Source organism: Cottoperca gobio, chromosome 1 (assembly GCF_900634415.1).
Source record: "Cottoperca gobio chromosome 1, fCotGob3.1, whole genome shotgun sequence".
NCBI lineage: Eukaryota > Metazoa > Chordata > Actinopteri > Perciformes > Bovichtidae > Cottoperca > Cottoperca gobio.
In genome coordinates, this window is record NC_041355.1 from 16,031,331 (window position 1) to 16,050,895 (window position 19,565).

General features: G+C 40.0%; 1 protein-coding gene across 2 annotated transcripts in view; it reads right to left on the reverse strand.

The window, feature by feature from the left end:
- The window catches only part of rbm20 (RNA binding motif protein 20), a 47,507-nt gene extending 30,312 nt beyond the window's left edge, over positions 1-17,195 (reverse strand). Inside the window, exon 1 of one of the 2 annotated variants that reach the window (XM_029432825.1) lies at positions 17,074-17,195. In XM_029432825.1, the coding sequence (XP_029288685.1) occupies positions 17,074-17,195 (122 nt within the window). Of the gene's footprint in view, positions 1-14,167; positions 14,261-17,073 lie in introns of those variants that run through there. The other variant, XM_029432867.1, reaches the window with a different exon arrangement.
- Between the last annotated feature and the right edge of the window lie 2,370 nt (positions 17,196-19,565).

Genomic DNA, 19,565 nt, shown 5'->3' on the forward strand with positions numbered 1-19,565 from the left:
GAACAGTAAGAACAATTGAAACATTGCTATTAAAGCTAATGAACTCAACCAATTTCAACATCAGTCGCAATGCTCAATCAGGCCTGGGGCATGAAGCGGCGGGGCCAATGGGCCCTTTCCCACTTCCTACGTCCAGAACCCTTGCTCGGACCACATCCATCTTCGAACTCTGCCTTTATTTTGATCTCAGCTACACAACTGGAATGTTTTGTGTATCCTGTACAGTTGTGATGCTATCGCGGTGACACAATCTGTCCACAGACAGACAGAGATATAAACACCTGGCAGAGAACTCAAAACGGCTGCTGTGGTAGCTCGCGCTACAGTAGGGGTCTCCAGGAGCACATTTTGCCCTGATGACAAAGACAGATTCACAATGTTAAAGAAATACCAGCGTCGCTGTCATGGCTGGTAATAATAATCTCAACCCCCAGAAATCTGATTTACTTTGAACTACAAACTTGTTGTTACATCAACACAATGATGATGCACGACCTGTCCTAGTTTCCAAAGTAAATGTTTTAGCGTTATGTAAGGTCTGTGCTGACAGACAGCGCAGTGACTCATTCCACAGCAAGTATTTTAAACTCCAACTGCACCAGAGAAGCTGGTCAGATAGAGCTGTGATTTTGCCTTTCCTCGCCGAGTAGTCGGTGTGCTCGGACCAAAAAGAGAGAACATTTGAGTTGTAGAGTCATATATCGCAACATTATTTTTAATGCAGTTTAAATACTCTAAATTGAAACTATGGTAGATTTAAAAAGGACATTTCTGATGACTGACTGACTGACAATACTTTTATATTTTTGGGGGGGTTCCAGTATAGCCAGCTAGGTCCAAAGGCTATTTCACTACCCAGTGTCCGGTGGCAGAAAATTAGATGGATGAAATAACACATCTTTACAGAGACTGGCTCCATCGTGGCATCCTGGATCGAGCTCTTGCTCTTGACAGGACGGGACACTGGACACGACAGCAGGACAGAGCGCAAGACTCCCGTGTGACGTGAGGAGGCAGACTCTGTGTTTACATGATACAAACATGACACTTGGTGCTCAAATGTCAAAGTCGATGGACAGTTTTTCCCCGATGTTGAATTGTTTATCTTAAAATGCCGGCCGTATTATCTTCCTGGAGAATTGTTTTTGTTTCTGCTGTTTATATTCCTCCTTACACAAATTAAAAAAATACATTACAGGAATGCAAAACTTTACGTCAGACGATAGCCGATGCGTTCCCTTTTTTATTCTCCTCGCAGACGGTTGTCCAGCATTCAATTTAAAGCCTGTTTGTGATTGGTCAATACTACTCGGACTTCAAACAGAAACCAGATTGGTTGCCTACATAATCTGCATCCGTATGCAGAGATCTGTTTCTAGAGGTTACTGATCGAGGGATGCATTGTGAAATTACCTCCATTTATTTGTTTGGAGAACATTCATTAACTATTATGGCAAAGAGAGTTTGTCATGGTGCTATGGTTTTTGATTACAGGAAAATAATATAAAGTGGGCTTGGTGACAGATTGAGTGGTTTTCTCACTGGTAGCAATGTGGTCTCACGAGAGTCTCTTCCTATTGCCATCCTGCTCAGCTCATTTAAATCTAATCCCTGGATGTAAATCTGTTCCAACGTTCTGTGGGATCCCACTGGTGTAAAATCTGCGGCTAAAGTGTGAAATAGTTTAAGGGAAGAGTGATTAGGTAAATATGTAACTGTAGCTGCAGTGTTCCTTCATTGCAACGGTTGCACTCTGTGCAGGACCTGGGAGACACAACTTGCTACATCGAACTCTCCTCTCAATACAACAACGGACAGAAAGTGTAGAAAACATTTTCAAATGTAATTCAAATGTACACTTGCAGCTGCAATCACTCATGTTCGCATCATCAGGTGGCACGTAAAACAATGGCACAACTGCGTGAGACACACCTGCAGACAGCCGAACGTTAAGTAATAAAATACCCACATTTCTATATACATGTGTACTTTTGTCTATTTTCAAAGACCTTGATTTCTTCCCCCTCAAATCCACAAACTTTAAAGGATTTCAAGAACCCGTGGGAACCATGTCTAACCCCTTTTTATATATAGTCTCCCAATTTTAAGGAAAAGACAGTAAGTCAGTAAGCTAACCTAACTACACTTTCAAGTCATCATATTTAATATGTTGTTACAAATCCTTTACAGTGAATGACTGCAAGTGTTTGGCCCGACTTGGTTATTATCTGTGGCGATTCTCTGTCAGGCTTGTACGGCACACATCCTCACTTTTGCTCGTTTCTGGGGCTTTTTTGTCCCAAATTACTAAAGTGTCCTTATCTGTATGTTTCTCGTCATTGTCCTGCTGGATTGTCCTAAAATTGGGGGCTAAAATCAGGATATTAGTCACGTATAAAGTCAGCACTTTAACATCAAACATCATATATCATTTAATTTCAAATGTAATGGGCTGGAGTAGTGTCAAAAAATGTAAGATAATACTATAATAATATGAATATGATACTTTATGACTGGACTGAATATAAATAACTATATTTATCTATTAAAATAAATCAAACTGACATCTCTTATTTATCTACCATGCCACAGAGTAGCAACAACCTTTATTCATCTGTACACGGGACACTGTGTCCACCATGTAGAGTTAGCTGTCATTCACTCAACATAATGTCCTGTTCACTGCTTCCTCTGTTGGCCGAGGCCAATACTCCACAGTGGATGTCAGCCATTTATATCCGTTAACAAAGGCGTAGATTGTATACAATTGCTGAGTTGTACAGTTATAACTCAACCCCTAACTCTGAACCCTTCCAGTATTCCAAATACATCTGCTGATAAATGAAAGTGGGAAGGGCTGGGTGTGTTTGGGACATGGCATGTCCGATAATTTATACACTCGCAACCTGGTGCCCCCGAGACAGTATATTTCTGAATGTGCCAGACAGAGAGCAGTCTCATCTCCTCCCATCTACTGCCTCATCCCAGCTTTCAATTTCGCCTCAGAAGGGGGAAAACAAATGGGAACAGGTCAAAAAGCAACATGAGCCAACCTTATTACATGTCGAACTGTATCTTAATACCACCACAAGTCACCAGGCTTCTTCAAGCTGCTGCTCATTGCCACATATATTCAAAAGCATAAAGAAGAGTGAACAGTGCTGATAAGCCATCATCTGCTTTATGAGAGGCTCATACATAGAGTGTAATCATTTGGTGAAATCACAGATACAGTTTATTCAATCGAGTAAGACTTGTGGTGGTAATAACGACCCTTTGATGGAAAAGAACATCCATGTCCTTGTGGGACTGCTGACCCCAGACCCATAAATCTGCATCTGTAAGACAAGCGAGACGAAACACATAAAAGCTCTTTTTAGAACCTGCAGCATGTTGCTGTACTACCCAAACAACTAACAAGTCAGTTCGGTAATGCTTTAAGTGTTTCTCACACACAAGATAGAAATGTAAAGAACATGAACGTGAATAATTACACATGGTCTAGCCCCGCTATGCGTGTTACACTATTTAATTGAGCCTACAAAACTACTTCTAGAAATGCCAGATTCTACTGCATCCTATGCTGCATTCTTTACATTACATTAGCTGAAAAGGGTAGACTACCAGGAAAATATGGCAAATGTATCGCAAACTGCACAAAACCAATGTGTGTGCTGACGGTAAATGTGCCTCCAACAGCTGTCAACCAGAGTCAAGTGATGCAACTGAACTAACGGTACTTCTAAAGTGAACTGGCCCTGAACTCCTCCAGGACATAGACTGTTATATTTACAAGTCCATATAACGTTGTTAAAATACCAAATTTGGATGGTTGACATTGACCTGGGTGGAATGGGCTTAGATAACATCTCAAAACCTTTTAAATACTTCAGTTGTTCAATTACAGTGATTTGTTAGTGGATCAACTTGTGTATAGCATTGCTCTGATGAAAATATGGCTTGGTGACCTTCCTGAAACAACTTTTTAAGAAATAGCTGGAGATAAAACTGTTGACCTTGTGGCCAGATTATACTACCCGGGTCAAATACCAATGTTTTATCACCTTCACCCTTGGGCCACATATTCCACTGATTTAAATGCCAGACTACCACAAACAGATGACCTGCTTACCCCAAGGCAAAGAAACAGCAGCCCTTGTGGTACGTCTAGGCGTGTATCAATGCATCTACAGTATCAATACCTACCTGTTATTTCAGGATGGATCAATCATATTTTACTAAGTGATCACTTATCTGGTGATTATGAATAACTGTGAGAGGTTATTATCACCCTCCGCCTTGCTTCTGCATGCCTGGTATTTCCTCCCTTTCAGGGCCGAGAGGCTGAGCCTGGCATCTCTGCTATTAGGGACCTATACATAGCCAGCCCTGATGATGGGATGAGTGCCACCTGACAGAATTCAAGCTCTAATTCGATATATCACTAACAGCTTATCTCATTTGATTTATGTAACTAACTCATTTGAAATCCTAAACATATTGTTGAAGTAAATCTTTAATTTACGACCGACTGTATATATTCCTGAAGTCACGTGTCTTCTGTCTGTTCTTCAGTACGCCTGCCTCAGTCCTGCCTTTTCCAAGATAAGCAGCGATTGTATTTACAGAGATTATCACCACACAGTTATACAAATGTATTGTTAGTAGCAGTTTGTGCCAGATTAATTTAGTGTGTTGTCTCTATAACCACAAACTCCCACAGACATACAGTAGTATCAATTTGTCCCGTGCTCCTAAATAAAGTAACATCAGTCTTTTACCTTTAAGACCCACAGTTGTAAAATACTAGATATTCACGAGCTGAGTGTTTGAGCAGCCAACAGACACATGCCTCACTGCCGCGCCCTGCCCTCCATTTCCCCTCTGTATTTCATCACAGTTAGTTTTGGGTTTAGACCCGCTCTTACAGAGGCAGGTCATGGTTTGTTTCTGATCCACCAAACCATGGACTTCCACTACCACTCCCTCCAGCTGCTCATAAAGCAAACCAATGCTTTTGCACACAGTGACTAAATTAATGAATGAAAAGGTGGTTACAGTGAGTATAAGACAAAATATGGCAATTACAATACATATATGAAGAAAACAATACACTTTTTTTTTTATTAATAATAATAATAATAATAATAATAATAATAATAATAATAATAATAATAATAATAATAATAGGTGAATAATAGAATGTGTCGGAGTCTTGGAGAGACAACACCACATACTCATACCACATGGGAGCCTTGAAAGTAAGTCAGAAGAGGGCTAAATGTCTTATCTGATCCACATAAGTGGAGTGGATTTTCTGAAGCTTCAGGCAAGATATTATGTTCTCAAGCCATTGAGCATGATGTGTGTGTGTGGGGCTGCTTCCTTCTATCCCAGCAGTACTGCATGTTTATCTAGAAGAGTGACCAAAGCCAGAGCAATACGTTAAGTTGTGTTCAGATTTGCATTCTCGTAAAAGAGTCTGAGAGAGGTCGGGCTCAGTCAGTACATGTTGATCAGTGACGCATCGGCTGTGCTTAGACTCAGTGGGGAATTCACCAAAGAATTGCCCGGCTTCAGCGGTCGCTAAACCTTCCCAAATAAGACAAAAAGAATAATTCCAAGCAGCCACAAGCAGCCCTAACTGCTCCTGTGCTATTTGCAGGTATGCTTACATTTGGCGCAAAACTTTCCCCTTTCAATGCAAATGAGCTTCATTGTACAAACAGTCCAATTCACAAAGATCAGCGCTAAGAGCCACTCGCAGTTACAGTGAAATGATCAGTCTTCCTAGAGTTGGTGGTAACTGAAGCACGTTTATAATAGACTAGACTTTCCTGAGGTTTTTGCAGCACTGCTTCAAACCATGCCATCTTCTTTTACAATCTGACAGTGTGTGTTTGAAAACACAGCTGTTTTAATGTGTTGATGTTATTTTGTGTGCTGTACAATGTAGATGTCTAATTGTAGTAAATAAATATTTTTTTCTCTTTGCATCTTTCAAAGTGATGTTTGAATGGCAACATTTATACTTTACCACATGGATAATTGAAATAAGACGCAAAAAAAGATGCAAAATGGACTCATCTGCAAAACTTTATGGCTGTGTTTGCGCTGTAATATCATTAGCGCATTATCTTTTGTTAATCGAACCTTGAAGTGAGGCAGATAGCAGTTGGAAGTGATGCACAATTCATGGTGCTATCAGCGGCCGCAATTTTCTTATTAGTTTGTAAAGTTTACAGCCTGCCATGCTGTTGACCCTGTACTGTTCTGTGCACAATGAAATATATATATATATATATATATATATATATATATTTATATACTATATATATATATATGAATTGTGACTTTCTGTCCCCTCTGAGCCATGGAAGGGTTTAAATTGTGTGTGTGTGTGTGTGTGTGTGTGTGGTGTGTGTGTGTGTGTGTGTGTGTGTGTGTGTGTGTGTGTGTGTGTGTGTGTGTGTGTTTTGCACCTGTGTGTGTTGGAGGTATTGTAAATTTGATTTCCTGTCATCTAGCCCTGTCACCGTGTGGACGAAAGCAAAATGCCTTTGGGGTGAGCACACGTGCTACAATCTCCCCTGGCCTCAGCTGTTGGTGCCGGCCTAACAGAGCAGAGTGGCTGCGTGAGACTTAAAACAGGGGGTGGGTTTATGTGTCACTTAGATACCCCTACTCTCCTGCTGTTAACCCTGGAAGGCAACATACTTTCTATACATTCTCTGAAGGCTTTTACCATAGCGTTATATACTGCTGCACAATAGGAGAGCTGAGAATAAGCACATCATCAAAAATCCTAAATTCTAGTTTATTTGGCCACTCTGCATAGCTAAGGAGCACCATACAGCAAATGATTTTGATTTGTAAATGACTTGTTCATTAAAGCCTCAATTCTAATTTCCGCATCCATGTAGGTACGAGGGTTTGTGAGGGGCCAAGTGATGCACACGCCCATGCGAACCCCCCATGTGGGGAAATTTTGTGACCATGCTGACTGAACCTACAAGCCCACCAACTGTGGAACATAACCCTGCAACATGCTCGGCACAGCAAGCTACATGCCAGGCCAACACCGTCCCCTCAGCTTGGCAATCCCCGGAGTGTCTGTGTCTCATGTGGCAGGTTGCCTCTGATAAAGTTTACGTCAGGATCATGAATCGTGGCTGCGCCTGCTGCCCTGGTCCTGCTGGACACCAGGAAGCCTTTTTGACATTTCCTGGATTCATCCAAACTTTCTCTTTTCCAACACAACATCATTTCTGTCAAATGTTGTATTTGTACTATGTTGTTTATCCTGTACATACGACATCTATTCCACGTCTGTCCGTCCTGGGAGAGGGATCCCTCCTCAGTTGCTCTCCCTGAGGTTTCTTCCAATGTTCCCCCTTTAATTGTGGGGTTTCTTTTAGGAAGTGTTTCCTTGTGCGATGTGAGCGGTCTAAGGACAGAGGGTGTCGTAACCTGTACAGTCTGTAAAGCACACTGAGACAAATGTATAATTTGTGATATTGGGCTATATAAATACATTTGATTTGATGTGTTTGGTATATAACATAGAAAATGTGTGCACTCAACTTAGGCAATAATGTAGCAGACCAAAATGCCTGCATATCACCTAAAGCTGTGAAATGTAAAGCAGCTCCTTGATGACAGTTGGTTTTGGAAAGTGACAAAAATGTCAGCAATGGCTTTTGCACAGTGTCTGAAGTGTCAAAAAAGCAACCCTGAATGTAGCGTGCAGAGTCGCAGCAGCATTTGATCCTCCCTCTGCCCTCCCTTTACTATCTCTTGAACAAATACCAAAAGCACCTGGTTGACAACAAGGAGCAGAGGCCTCTTAAAACAGTGTCTGACTCACTTATGACTCATGGAACCAAATGTGGGAATTAATAATGCAGAATAAAAGTGCCCACGTACCCAAGTGTACCTACAGTACCTGATCATCAGAAGGGTTTAGAGATAGCATGTTTTTTCTTCTTCTACTGCCAAAACGCCCTTCACTTTATTTAAATTTGTGTACAATCATTTTTCAAGTCTGATTAACAAGTCTGCCCTTTCCAGTTTAGGGGTAATGGGGCAGGATGTAAGTATACAAAAATAAAATCCTCCTTACAAAAGAAAGCAAGAGCAGAAGGTTCCTGAAGAAGAATGCTCGAGACCAGTGGTTTCCAACTGGGGGTCGAGAGGCCTTCTTGATTTTAAGGGGTGTTTGACAACATTGACAGAGTGGAGACCTGAACAGAAGCTGCTAATATTCACAGAGCCTTCATGCTAAACAGCCTCGTGCTGCATTAGAAAAATCAGCAGTTAAAACAACCAAAGAGCTAAAAGTCAGGGAGCGGAAAACACAGAATTTGTCAAAAAAAGAAGAAGCCTATTTAGTATGTTTGATTGTTAGAAAATAAACAAAAAGCAAACATAATACAGACAGAGATATTTAAAGTATATTAAAAGTTCCTAAAAAACTGATCTCTGATGCAATATTCACAAAAACTGTCTGCAGTTAATGCGTTCAGTTTATCAGTTGTTATCAGTTGTTCTGGTTAGTCAGGGGTTTACCTTAAGGCCCTGTCACACAGTTCCGTATGGCAGAAACGTATGCTGGCGTATATGAGTCCAACCCAGGGGTTCCCAAACTTTTTCTTTCAAGGCACACCAAAGACCGAGCCAAAATGTCAAGGCACACCTGAGTTCATATCGTGGCAAAATCCCCTCGATAACACAAAGTATCACTGCTATCGCTCTGTGAACATTTATTTATCTAGTCCTTGTAAGAAGCTATTCTCCTTCACACCAGCAGAGAGCCTTTGATGATTTTAATGATTGTTTTATTTATATTTAGGCCAAAGCATATAAGACCTATTGTTTCCATATTGTGAGATAAGTGTGTAGGACAAAGTACCGATACAGTACAGTGCTTCCCTGCGCTACACCCCCCCACCCCCAACGGAACCCTGCGCTCCCCCCCCTGAAATTCAAGACGCTTTTTATTTTTTTATACATATTCACAACTCACTTTTCACATTGAACAGGTGCTCTTTTATTAAATAAACTAAACGCTTGTTATTTATCTCATTTATGTGCACGTTTCAGTTGCTTAGCGTATTTACATTCTCTCCTCCGCTTCCGAACCCACACACACACACACACGTGCGCGCACACACTTACAGTCAGAGACAGAGCAGAGGAAAGGTAAGGAGAGAACTTAAAAAATCTGCACCACGCACGGACCTCATCCAGCCCAGGCAGCACCCTGCAGAGCAGTATACCTAGGGGAAACACTGAAGTAAATTAAAAATCCTTCATAACCTTGTGTACAGTTAAATGCAATAGGCCTAATTGTTTCAAAATCCCACCGTTTGGGAACCACTGGTCTAACCTATTGATAGAGTATCACTTACTTATACAAAACGTATCAGACGAATGCCCAACGAATGCATAACGTATACAAAAATATGGCGTATACAAAATATCGGCAATACACTGGTTTACATTGCTATAAGGCAGGGGTGGGGAACCTTTTTCCTATCAAGGGCCATTTTTTTTTTACAACATCCTTCGAGGGCCATACTAATTATTGAACTCATAACCTCTGCAAACATTTTTAAGACGCAGCCCATTCATTTCACTTTTCTTTCATGCTTGTGCAAAATAGCAACTTTTTAATCCATGTATCTTTCTGTTTTATCAGAAAACAATCCTGTATTAGTCCCACAACGGGGACATTTATCTCGTCACAGCAAAAGAACATATGAAGTAAAAAGGCAGTACACAATAATGAAATAGAATAAAAATAATATAAGTACCAAGTGGTTGATAGAAAATAAAGTGAGTATTGTAAATGGCAGCGATAATTGCACAGCAGTGGTGGAACAGTCTGTTCTTGGTGTGGTGGTCGACCTCTCTATCTGTCCATGTGTTTATGTTACGCTCTGCAGAGAGCTGCTTGTTGGGCCAAACTCCGCCGAAGAGCGTTAACTTTATCCAAACGCACTCGTCCTTTCAGCTCGTGCAGTTTGGCATGTCTCGTGCTGTAATGACGCTCGAGATTATTTTTCATCACCGCAAGCGCGCCCGCACAAACTAGGCACACTGGTCTTTTACTTCCACAAAGAAATCATCGTTCGTCCATTTCTCCTGGAAAGTGCTACATTCTGCATCCACCTTTCTCTGTTTTACACTCGCCACGCTGTGTTCACTGATGATAATGACAGTCTAGTTTTTTTGACATGAAGTGACCACGTGATGACACGTTCCACTCGTGTTGTGTTCAAGGACCCTGACCTTGAGGAAAAACAGTCAATCGCCCGTCTATGGCTGTCTAGATTTATTTATTTATTTTTTTTGCGTGTGTTTATGAATTACCTCGAGGGCCGGATCAAATGGTCTCGCGGGCCGTATATGTCCCGGAGGTTCCCCACCCCTGGTATATAGGGTCCCTGGGAGTAGCTCATCATCACTTCTTCACAGCACGTCTTGATGAATACATCAACCCATCATAAGAGAGGATGGAGGATGCTGAGAGGCTGCGACAAGAGTACATTCTGTTCTCCAGCATCAGCATGATGTGAACCAGATGGCACTTTTCCCACTCTGTTGGCCAGACGCTCTGATATGTTTTGTCAAGTGTTAAGTGATACGCTATCAATGTTTGACATACGTATAATAATTTGTTATGTATTCGTTATGTATACGTCAGCTACAACACCGCTGTGGAAAAGTTGGACTGACAAATTTTTAGCTACTTTTCATATACGCCGGCAGACGTTTCTGCCATACGGAACTGTGTGACAGGGCCGTATGTCTGGCGTGTTCGGCGTGTCGTCTGCGTCCTTCGAACGATCACAACTTACCCTTAATTTATATCAACGTACACCAGCGTTTTGCCGATATTTCGTATACGCTTTAAGGAAAAAGGTTATGAACCACTTCTCTAGACTATATCAACAGGAGAACTTTGGACTCAGTTTTCATTTCCAGTACATAACCAAAAATAATTTCTGTTAATCCAACAATGTATGAAGTTGTGGATTCGGTGTGATTAATACCTAAAGGGTTCCAATGTGTGCAAAATAGTTGTCTGCCATTTCTAAGGTCTTGTCTTATTCTTCTGACCTTAGTCACACAATAACAGTCACTATGCACACACAGAGACAAACATACTGTTGCTATGAACATGAATTTAAGACCTAATAATCAAATGCTTTTTTAGCACTTGTATATTTTTCTCATTTTATTACGAGTCTTGCAGCCTGCTCCTAATATTTACAGAGGGGCAGTGCACTTTATTAGTTTCATATAAACAACCCTTTAAATTTAGATTGCGCTTACACCGAGACCTTTAAACTCTGCCAGCTCATATAAAGCATTAAGTTCTGGGAAGGTAGTGATGAAGCGCTGATCCCTAAAGATGTGATTGATTGTCTACTGTAGTTTGAGCTGAGGTCAACTCCTGCGTGATCTTCTAGAGAGTTGAAATGTCACACAGTAAACTCTTTGTCATAGCTGTAACTATACATTTTCAGTCTAAAAGTAGATAGTATATTCACCACCTCAAAATGTGACACCTGACAAATGATTTCAGTGCAATAGAGTAAAATCCACTAAGGAAAGAAGCTATCGGCCATTTGGAGCCCTGTACTGACAAAACTGTAAACTTCTTAAGTGTCTCTTGAAATGCCTGCTAATTGTCACTGGTTTCATGATCGACATTGCAAACATTACAACGCTTCTTATTTCATTAATATTGTACGAGCTGACATTTTTGCTGCATCACATTGTAAGACCATTACGCCACTTGAGTCACATTACAGCTTAATTTATGCTGGCCCCAGAACAAATCCCTAAAACTATGATGATTTCGGATTAACTGGTGTATCCCACTCAAGCCTGTCCAAATTATGTGCAAATCTCATTGGTAAATATGTACAGATGGAAATATTTGACAACACTCTTTCCTCATTGATATCTTTTAATGTTGTACAGTGTATAAAGACATTTAAGCCTCTTTAACTCTGTCCACTCCCTTTGTTCCAGATAGTTAAGTCTGCTAAGTCTACCAACTCAACGCCTGTAAACCCTTTTCCACCAGGACATAATTATACTGTATGCTGCAGGATGAGAACCACGGACATCTACAGTACTGGTGGATATTTGGTGAAGTTTATGGATGAAATCATCACAAGGTTAAACCATTTCTGGTATGACAGTAAAATCAAATAGAAAACTTACTTCAAATCAGAAGAGTTACAACTCCTTTAAAGCTGCAGCAGCCAAGATATCTATTTAAAAATAAACCTTTTCTTGTATGTTCTCTCACCATTTGAGGGGTTTCTCCACAATTCCTGTGTATAATGGTGTTTTTATAAGCATATTTTACAGACTCTATGGTGTAAGAATATACACGTAATAGTTTTGGTACACGAGCTAGATGCAGCGTTGCCAACTTTGCGACTTTATCACTAGATTTAGCAACTTTTCAGACCTTTTTAGCGTCTTTTTTACTAAACGAACGATCAGCGACTAATTTTGAGATTTATTCTGACGATCGGAAAAAAAGTGAGAAATATATTGAAATGCGTTGTAATTCATTTCTGTTGACATTCAAATGTTTTGTTGAGGATTTTTTTTTATGACTTTAGATGATCTCTGCATCTCTGCTTTTTTACATAACAATATTATGCTGATTTACTGATGTAATTACAGGATGCACATAGACTTGACTTACGTAACCACGAAAGGACACAACAACATGGCCATGGTAACTATGAGGCCTCAGAGGCACCTGCCTTGTGCCATGCAACTGTCAGCCATTTAACATCAAGATTAGCCACAGTTGCTGCCACGTGTCAACACAGCAATGAACACATGCTTAAGGTGGTGGTGGGGGAGGAGACAGTAGTAAGAATACAGGACACAATAAATATACTATTCCTGTGAGCAACAGGAGAGAAAACTCTTCTCAGTTACAAGTAAAGCCAGGGCATAGCTAATCTACTGCGCCTGTAGTTAACTGTACTGATAGGAAGTGTTGCTGAAGAAGAGATAACTTCTAGTCTCTGAGGATTTTACAACATCTTCTTAATGGTGTTTCAAATATAAGTTATTTAGGAGGCAATAGACACATGCACCACGGTTTACACACTGTTTTTCCTTTTCGTACAACCACCTAGCCTGCATGGGTAAACTTTGAAAGACTAATGAGTTGCAGTACTTAAAAAAACATTTGTGTCCACCTCTGAAACAACAAAATACCCACTGGATTTATTTTTCTCAGCCCTTGTTCAAACTAATTCCAAGGATTTCAAAGGAGACCCGTAAAGCTGTAAAGCCGGCTCCCTAATGAATCGCCACATCTAAGTCCAGAAAAGCTTTCGGGCAGAGCCATATGAGGTGCGGGATAGCCCACTGGATTAGCTCTCGTTTAAGAGCTCTGGCGGGATAGGACTGAAACTCTCCCTTCAACAGTCACATTAAGTTACATATGGAGATTTGTTTTAATATTTTGAGATATTTAACCGCATACCCAGGGAGACAGACGGACATAGGTAGGCAGACATAGAAGAGCAGATAAATAGACAGATCGCATGTCAGTTACTGAACAAACTAAATTAAACACGTAAAATCACACCAGGCAGGGAAATCCCTTTTCATGATAACAAACATAAAAGGTGCAAGATTACAATATTAATGAAGAATATAGAATATAACTGCATGAAATCAGTGACAATGACACCACAGTTTTTGTTTTCAGTCAGTCTTGGTTAAATATATTAAATGAGTAAAAATCTTAAAAATAAAAGCGTTCTTTTATAATAAGGCCATTACTCGATCATCTGTTATAATGCCGATGAAATTTCAATAAGGCACAAGAGTGAAGTGAAATTACTATTTTTTACAACTATCCAAACGCAGAAAAGGCGACATAACATCTAAAGGATTTATTTTATAGTGCTTTACAGCAAAAGGCTCACTTTACAATCTGGCGTGTCAGAAAGGCAATCTGACAGCATTTGGTGCCTTCAGGTTATGTCATGAAATGTAGCTGTGGCTCTGCCGTCTCCACAGTTCGAGAAAAAAACTCAACCCCATAAACACAAAGTGCGATCCCCAATAAAGCAGAATAAATGACAGAAAATCACAACTCTATGCGATTTACCTTTCCTGTGGCATTTTCACACGTCAGTGTTCTGATGAAGAACTGCACGGAGAGCCGTACAAGGTAAAGTTTGCTTAGACAACTGCCTTCTGGGACATGCTGCCAGAGTGATATAGAGCCAGCAGGTGGGAAAGAGCGGTAAGATGAGGAAAGTGAAATACGAAAAAGAGGGAAGGGACAAGTGCTAATGTGAAAATGACGAGACAATAATGTGAACCACGCTTAACTTATCTCTTTGACTGCAAATCTGTTGGACTACAATCCATCTATATGAGGAGTTGTGCCTAAAGTACCATGTATTTTACCCTGGCCTTATATCGTCTGTATTTTAACTTAGGTATTTTAAAAAAAGCGTTAAAAGTTAATTTATTTATCTGTCTGAGTGCGTAGGAGACGTTTGATAATGTGGAAGTAGTCCTGACGCAACAATTTATTCTTAGCTAACATTTCAGATTTATATTCTGCTTTGTACTATTGATTTATACCCATTATTATTTTAATTATATACAAATTATATACATAATAATGTTATGTTATGAGTAATGTTATGATCCCGTAACAGTATCACTGAAAAGACCGACAGGTGCTGAGACGGCATCTATGATTACATCAAAACTCTGGCTTTACACACACACACAACACAACAAGGTGTTCGATACAATTAGAGAGGATTCAATAACACTTCAACAGATGTAAAATGTATGTGATTTGACTCATTATATTGGTTTAGTTATATCTAAATTTGACTTACTACGATACCGTTTGTCTTCTATTATGCGTTACAACTTTCTGTTCATATTGCACCCTCAATTGTCCAGGGTGGGGATCGCTCTTTGAGTAGCCTAAACCACTGTATCTCAAGTTAAAAAAATTAATTAGGATTTTCTTTGGGCTTGAAAACCTTGTGCTGGACCAGGAACCATTGTTAATGTAGGCTTAATAATATTGGCCTTTATAAAAAAACAACTTGACTGAATTAGAAAGTGAGAAGAAAAGTATAATCTAATAAGCAGTATGATAATTCAATGTTGAGCTCTCTTTCATGAAGCCTAGCTGCATTCGTTATCTATTATTTGGGAATTTGTTCACAATTGTGATTTGTTATATTATATTTTAAATAACATTGACTGCCTCTATTGTCAGTATAAATTAAATTAAGAGTTAATTAATTAAGAGTGTAACTGTATTAATTTTCACTAACAGCAACCAGTGAAGTGGAAACAGACGGCTCTACAATTATAATAGCATAAACATGTAATCTGGGGTACATGGCTTTGAGCAGCTGTGCATTAACAGACCTTTAAACTAAAATATTTCTCAGGCGAAATCTGATTGGCTAAAACAAAATCTTAGAAAACCCTGCTCTGATATCAGGTGTGGCCGCACATCCTTAATTAGTTGATGATCTAAATTAAGCAGCGGACTGAAAATCCATGTATGGGCTGCTGCTCCCTTTTACTTTGTCACTTAGAAAGAAATATAATTAAACACACATTCACACAAAACACACACTTACAATTTGCTCTTATTCAAATGATATCACTCCTGGGTCCATGACAAATCTTTGATCAGTAAAGCGAGTAGCACCGACGAGCATCCGATGTACATTATATAAAACAGTATGGCTGCAAGGGACTACACTGTCTTAAATGGTGACAATGTGACTATTACATCTTTAAGACAAAGAGCATGTTTGCCCCATCACCGTTTGCTAAACTGGGCAACAACACTAATTCATAAAGAAAAGGAAGAACCATTTATTTATTTAATACATAATGCTGCAAAGCACATTGTTGTTGCATTGCTGTTTAGCTGTGAGATATGTAAACTGTCCTATATCCTCACCCAGTGCTGAGATACAGCTATGTAGCAACGCTGAGCGACTGAATGCACGGCCTTGACCTGTTTTCACAGCACGAGGCCTGACTTGGCCATGACTTCACCAGATGCGTTTTTGTTTTAGAGGCATGACTGCGTAATTTCCTAATTCCGAATTAACACATTGTTTTAAATGTCAGCGAAATCTAAAAGTCTTCCAGACAAGATATGTTATATTCAACATGGATTTGGTGATTCTATGTAGGCTATGCAGTACACAGTAAAACTACTTATTGTGCACAATCATTTTAATTTTAACATTCACTTAAAAAGTTGCCTAATTTTAATTAAGCTCCACAGATTTAATTCTGTACATTGTTTTTATTCCCCTGTGGGTAAAGATGCTGATTTTAAGATGGATAACATCATAGCGAGTAGTTCAGCTCGTTATATTAAATATACAAACATCCAAAAAAATGTAATCATTATGTAATTATATCATAATAATTTTGATTCAGTGGCAGATATAGTTAATAACCTGAGAACAGAATTTAAAGCCAATTAACATTTTCTGTGTTTATATAAAACCGGAGCACAATTTCAGGTGCTTAAAACAAGGAACAAACAATTAATTGTGCAGCGTTTGTTAGTTGCAAGGATGTATAGGTATTTTAATGTATAATACAAATTATCGCAATAATTCTCTTTATAGAGGAGTACTCAGACCAGTCTTCACTTAAACACCTACATCTGTATGTTATGTACAACTCCACGTTTATTCCATTTTAAATTAAATTAAATACTACTTCTAAGTACTGCAGATAACAGTTTTATTAACATATAATTCAGACCACACACACTGCTGGAGATTTCATGCGGGTGGACATTACAGCACATAAATAATTCATCTTCCAGAAATACTTCCCACCACCACGGACACTATTGGAAGTTACAGTGTATTCATGAATGTCATCACCCAAGTCCCTGTGGAACGAATACATTTTTCATACAGCCATGTGAGCACCGGACATGTGCTTTTATTGTATACACACCTTCTGACTCTGTGGTGGATATCACTTTTCTCTTACCTCTGCAAGAGTTCACTCCTTGTCTCGGGGGGGTATCCGCCACTTTGTCCTTTTCCCAGCATTTTTGTATGGTCTCTCCTGACCCTGTTAGTGCTACTTGTCCGATCCCAAGCTTGCTGCATGGCCAAACAAACTCCCTAGCACCACCTGCAGCCTTAACACCCCTAAACTCCCCAAACAGCCCCCCCCCCCCCCACAAATAACTACTACAGTACAGACAGCAAATCCTGATGAGTCAAGCCTCTCCAGCCTGTTCTGTTATTCTCTCCCCTTACTGCATGTACAGATGACAGAAAGACCAGCAGGAAGGACACGAGCGGCTGCTGAGCTTGAGCTTGGGCTCTTCCACTCAGCTACTCCTGATCGACAGCAGCAAAGGCAGCAGCCTCTTCTTTCTAACTCTATTTGCCTTTAATCTATGCAACCTACAATACCTTCACTTCCCCTCTTCTCTCAAGTGTCAAAAGATGGGGAAATCAGATCAAAGCCTCTTCAAATGGAAACAGGAGGTTGACTGAGTGAAGTTTAAGAGGGAAAAACAGAAGAGGTGGGCTCATGGGACGGCAGAAGGGGGGTGAGGAGAAAGGGACCAAATGGGAGTCCCTGTCCGGGACAGCTCCACGCGGCACAATAACAGGGACAAGAAAGTCCCTGCTGCCACGACTGATTATCACCTCTACAGTCCTACACAAACACACACCACAGACACACGCACCCTCACATATTCTGGCCAACGAAGGGATGCACTGGGGTTCTGGGAATGCAATCAGTCACTCAGTAAGTGTCGTGATCAATTTAGCTGTTGAATCATCGGAGGGCTCTGGTCTACTACCCCTGTAACACCGCGTCAGAATATTCACATTTTGTAATGGTCTGGCAGTCTGAGGTTTCACATCTGTCAGGCAAAGGCAAGGACGTGTTTGGTAATACATCCCAATTAAGGGAAGAACAGAACTGAGTGAGAGCATATCAGCAATGCTTGAAGGATATACTAAGAAGGAGACAGGGTCTACCTTGGTGTTGCCAAGTTGGATTTTTAATTATTATTTATTTTGGCTGGACATTTTCATTTGGCCACGGGATTGATATTGGGATCGTGAACATAGACTGTTTCCAAAGGATCAGTCTGAGAATTTGAGATGTCATGTCTATTTCCAGAAACTAAAATGCTGTGTCCACGGAGAAACAAAATAATAAACATTAATAATAAAACTAGATATTTGCCTAAAAATAAATGTTTGATTTAGGATTTACGACAAATTGAGACCAGATAAGATGATAAATGAAAATGATAAATAATAGCACGGATAGATTATATATATCCAGTTGTTCACAAAGACAGTTTGCTACTTTGCTTTAACCTAAAAACAAGGAGTGTAAAATCAATGAATGTTTTTTACAAAATGTTCAAAAGTTCACAAAACTTAAGCATTCAAATGAACATTTGGACTTATCCTAGGACTTTATGAATGTACTTCGTTAATGTACAGTGCTAAGAGGGAAAAAAGAGAGACTCAAGGGAAATAAAAAGAACTGGAGTTCCTGGTGAGCTCTGCGATCCGTCTGAGCTGTCACACAAACAAAAACACGTTGGTGCACATGTTGTTAGCTACCTTACAGCTAGTGGCCGTTATGAGCAACAACAAAAACACAGACTGCACAAACAGTCCAGCAGTCAAATTCAAGCAAACAAGTCAAGACAAACATGTTGTTAGCCTTCTGTCTGAACACAAGTGTATGGTCTTTCTCTTGTGTAAGTGTGTTGTATATTTCAGAGTTACTGTCTTCTATAGAGAGGCATTGTTGATCAACTCAAATCTCACATAGCACGCTGCCTCTCTCCCAGCCTAAGAACCTGAATAATAAATCATGATAAAACAGAGGGCACTTTATCTTATCACCCAAGAGAGGAGGCAATATCTCCATCTAATGTTCTCTGCTTGATGACTGGCAAAAGTCAAAACATATCTCACAGATTCCTTGCTGAGAACCACCAGGAAAGTAGCGCGACGCATTGCGTGTTTGCTAGCGCATGCATTTATTCATGTGACAACTCTACAAAACAATCCCCCAATTTATTTTTGGCCCTGTGAGAAAGCAGATACCACTGTAGCATGAAGTGGTTGCTATAATGGTGCAGGTCTGAATGACTCAGTGTTGAGCATGGCAGTCACAGAAGTGAATAACAATTAAACAGTTTGTCTAGTGAATCACCTGCAATCTTTCAAAACCATCAAACTCCACATCCACAATACAATAGTTACCTCCACAAATGTTCTGAAAGACGGTTTAACACTTCCCGTCACAATCCTCATGAGCCACTACGCTGTTGCCGCAGCAATTCTGGGAATGGGAAACGTTTTTGAAAACCAACACCTACATGAACACATGAGACATAACGTCCACTAATCCAACCTTTAAACATTATCACAGTGATACCCATGTGAAAGAATATCACAATCATGCGTCTGAGAGAGTCCGACTGTGTGCAG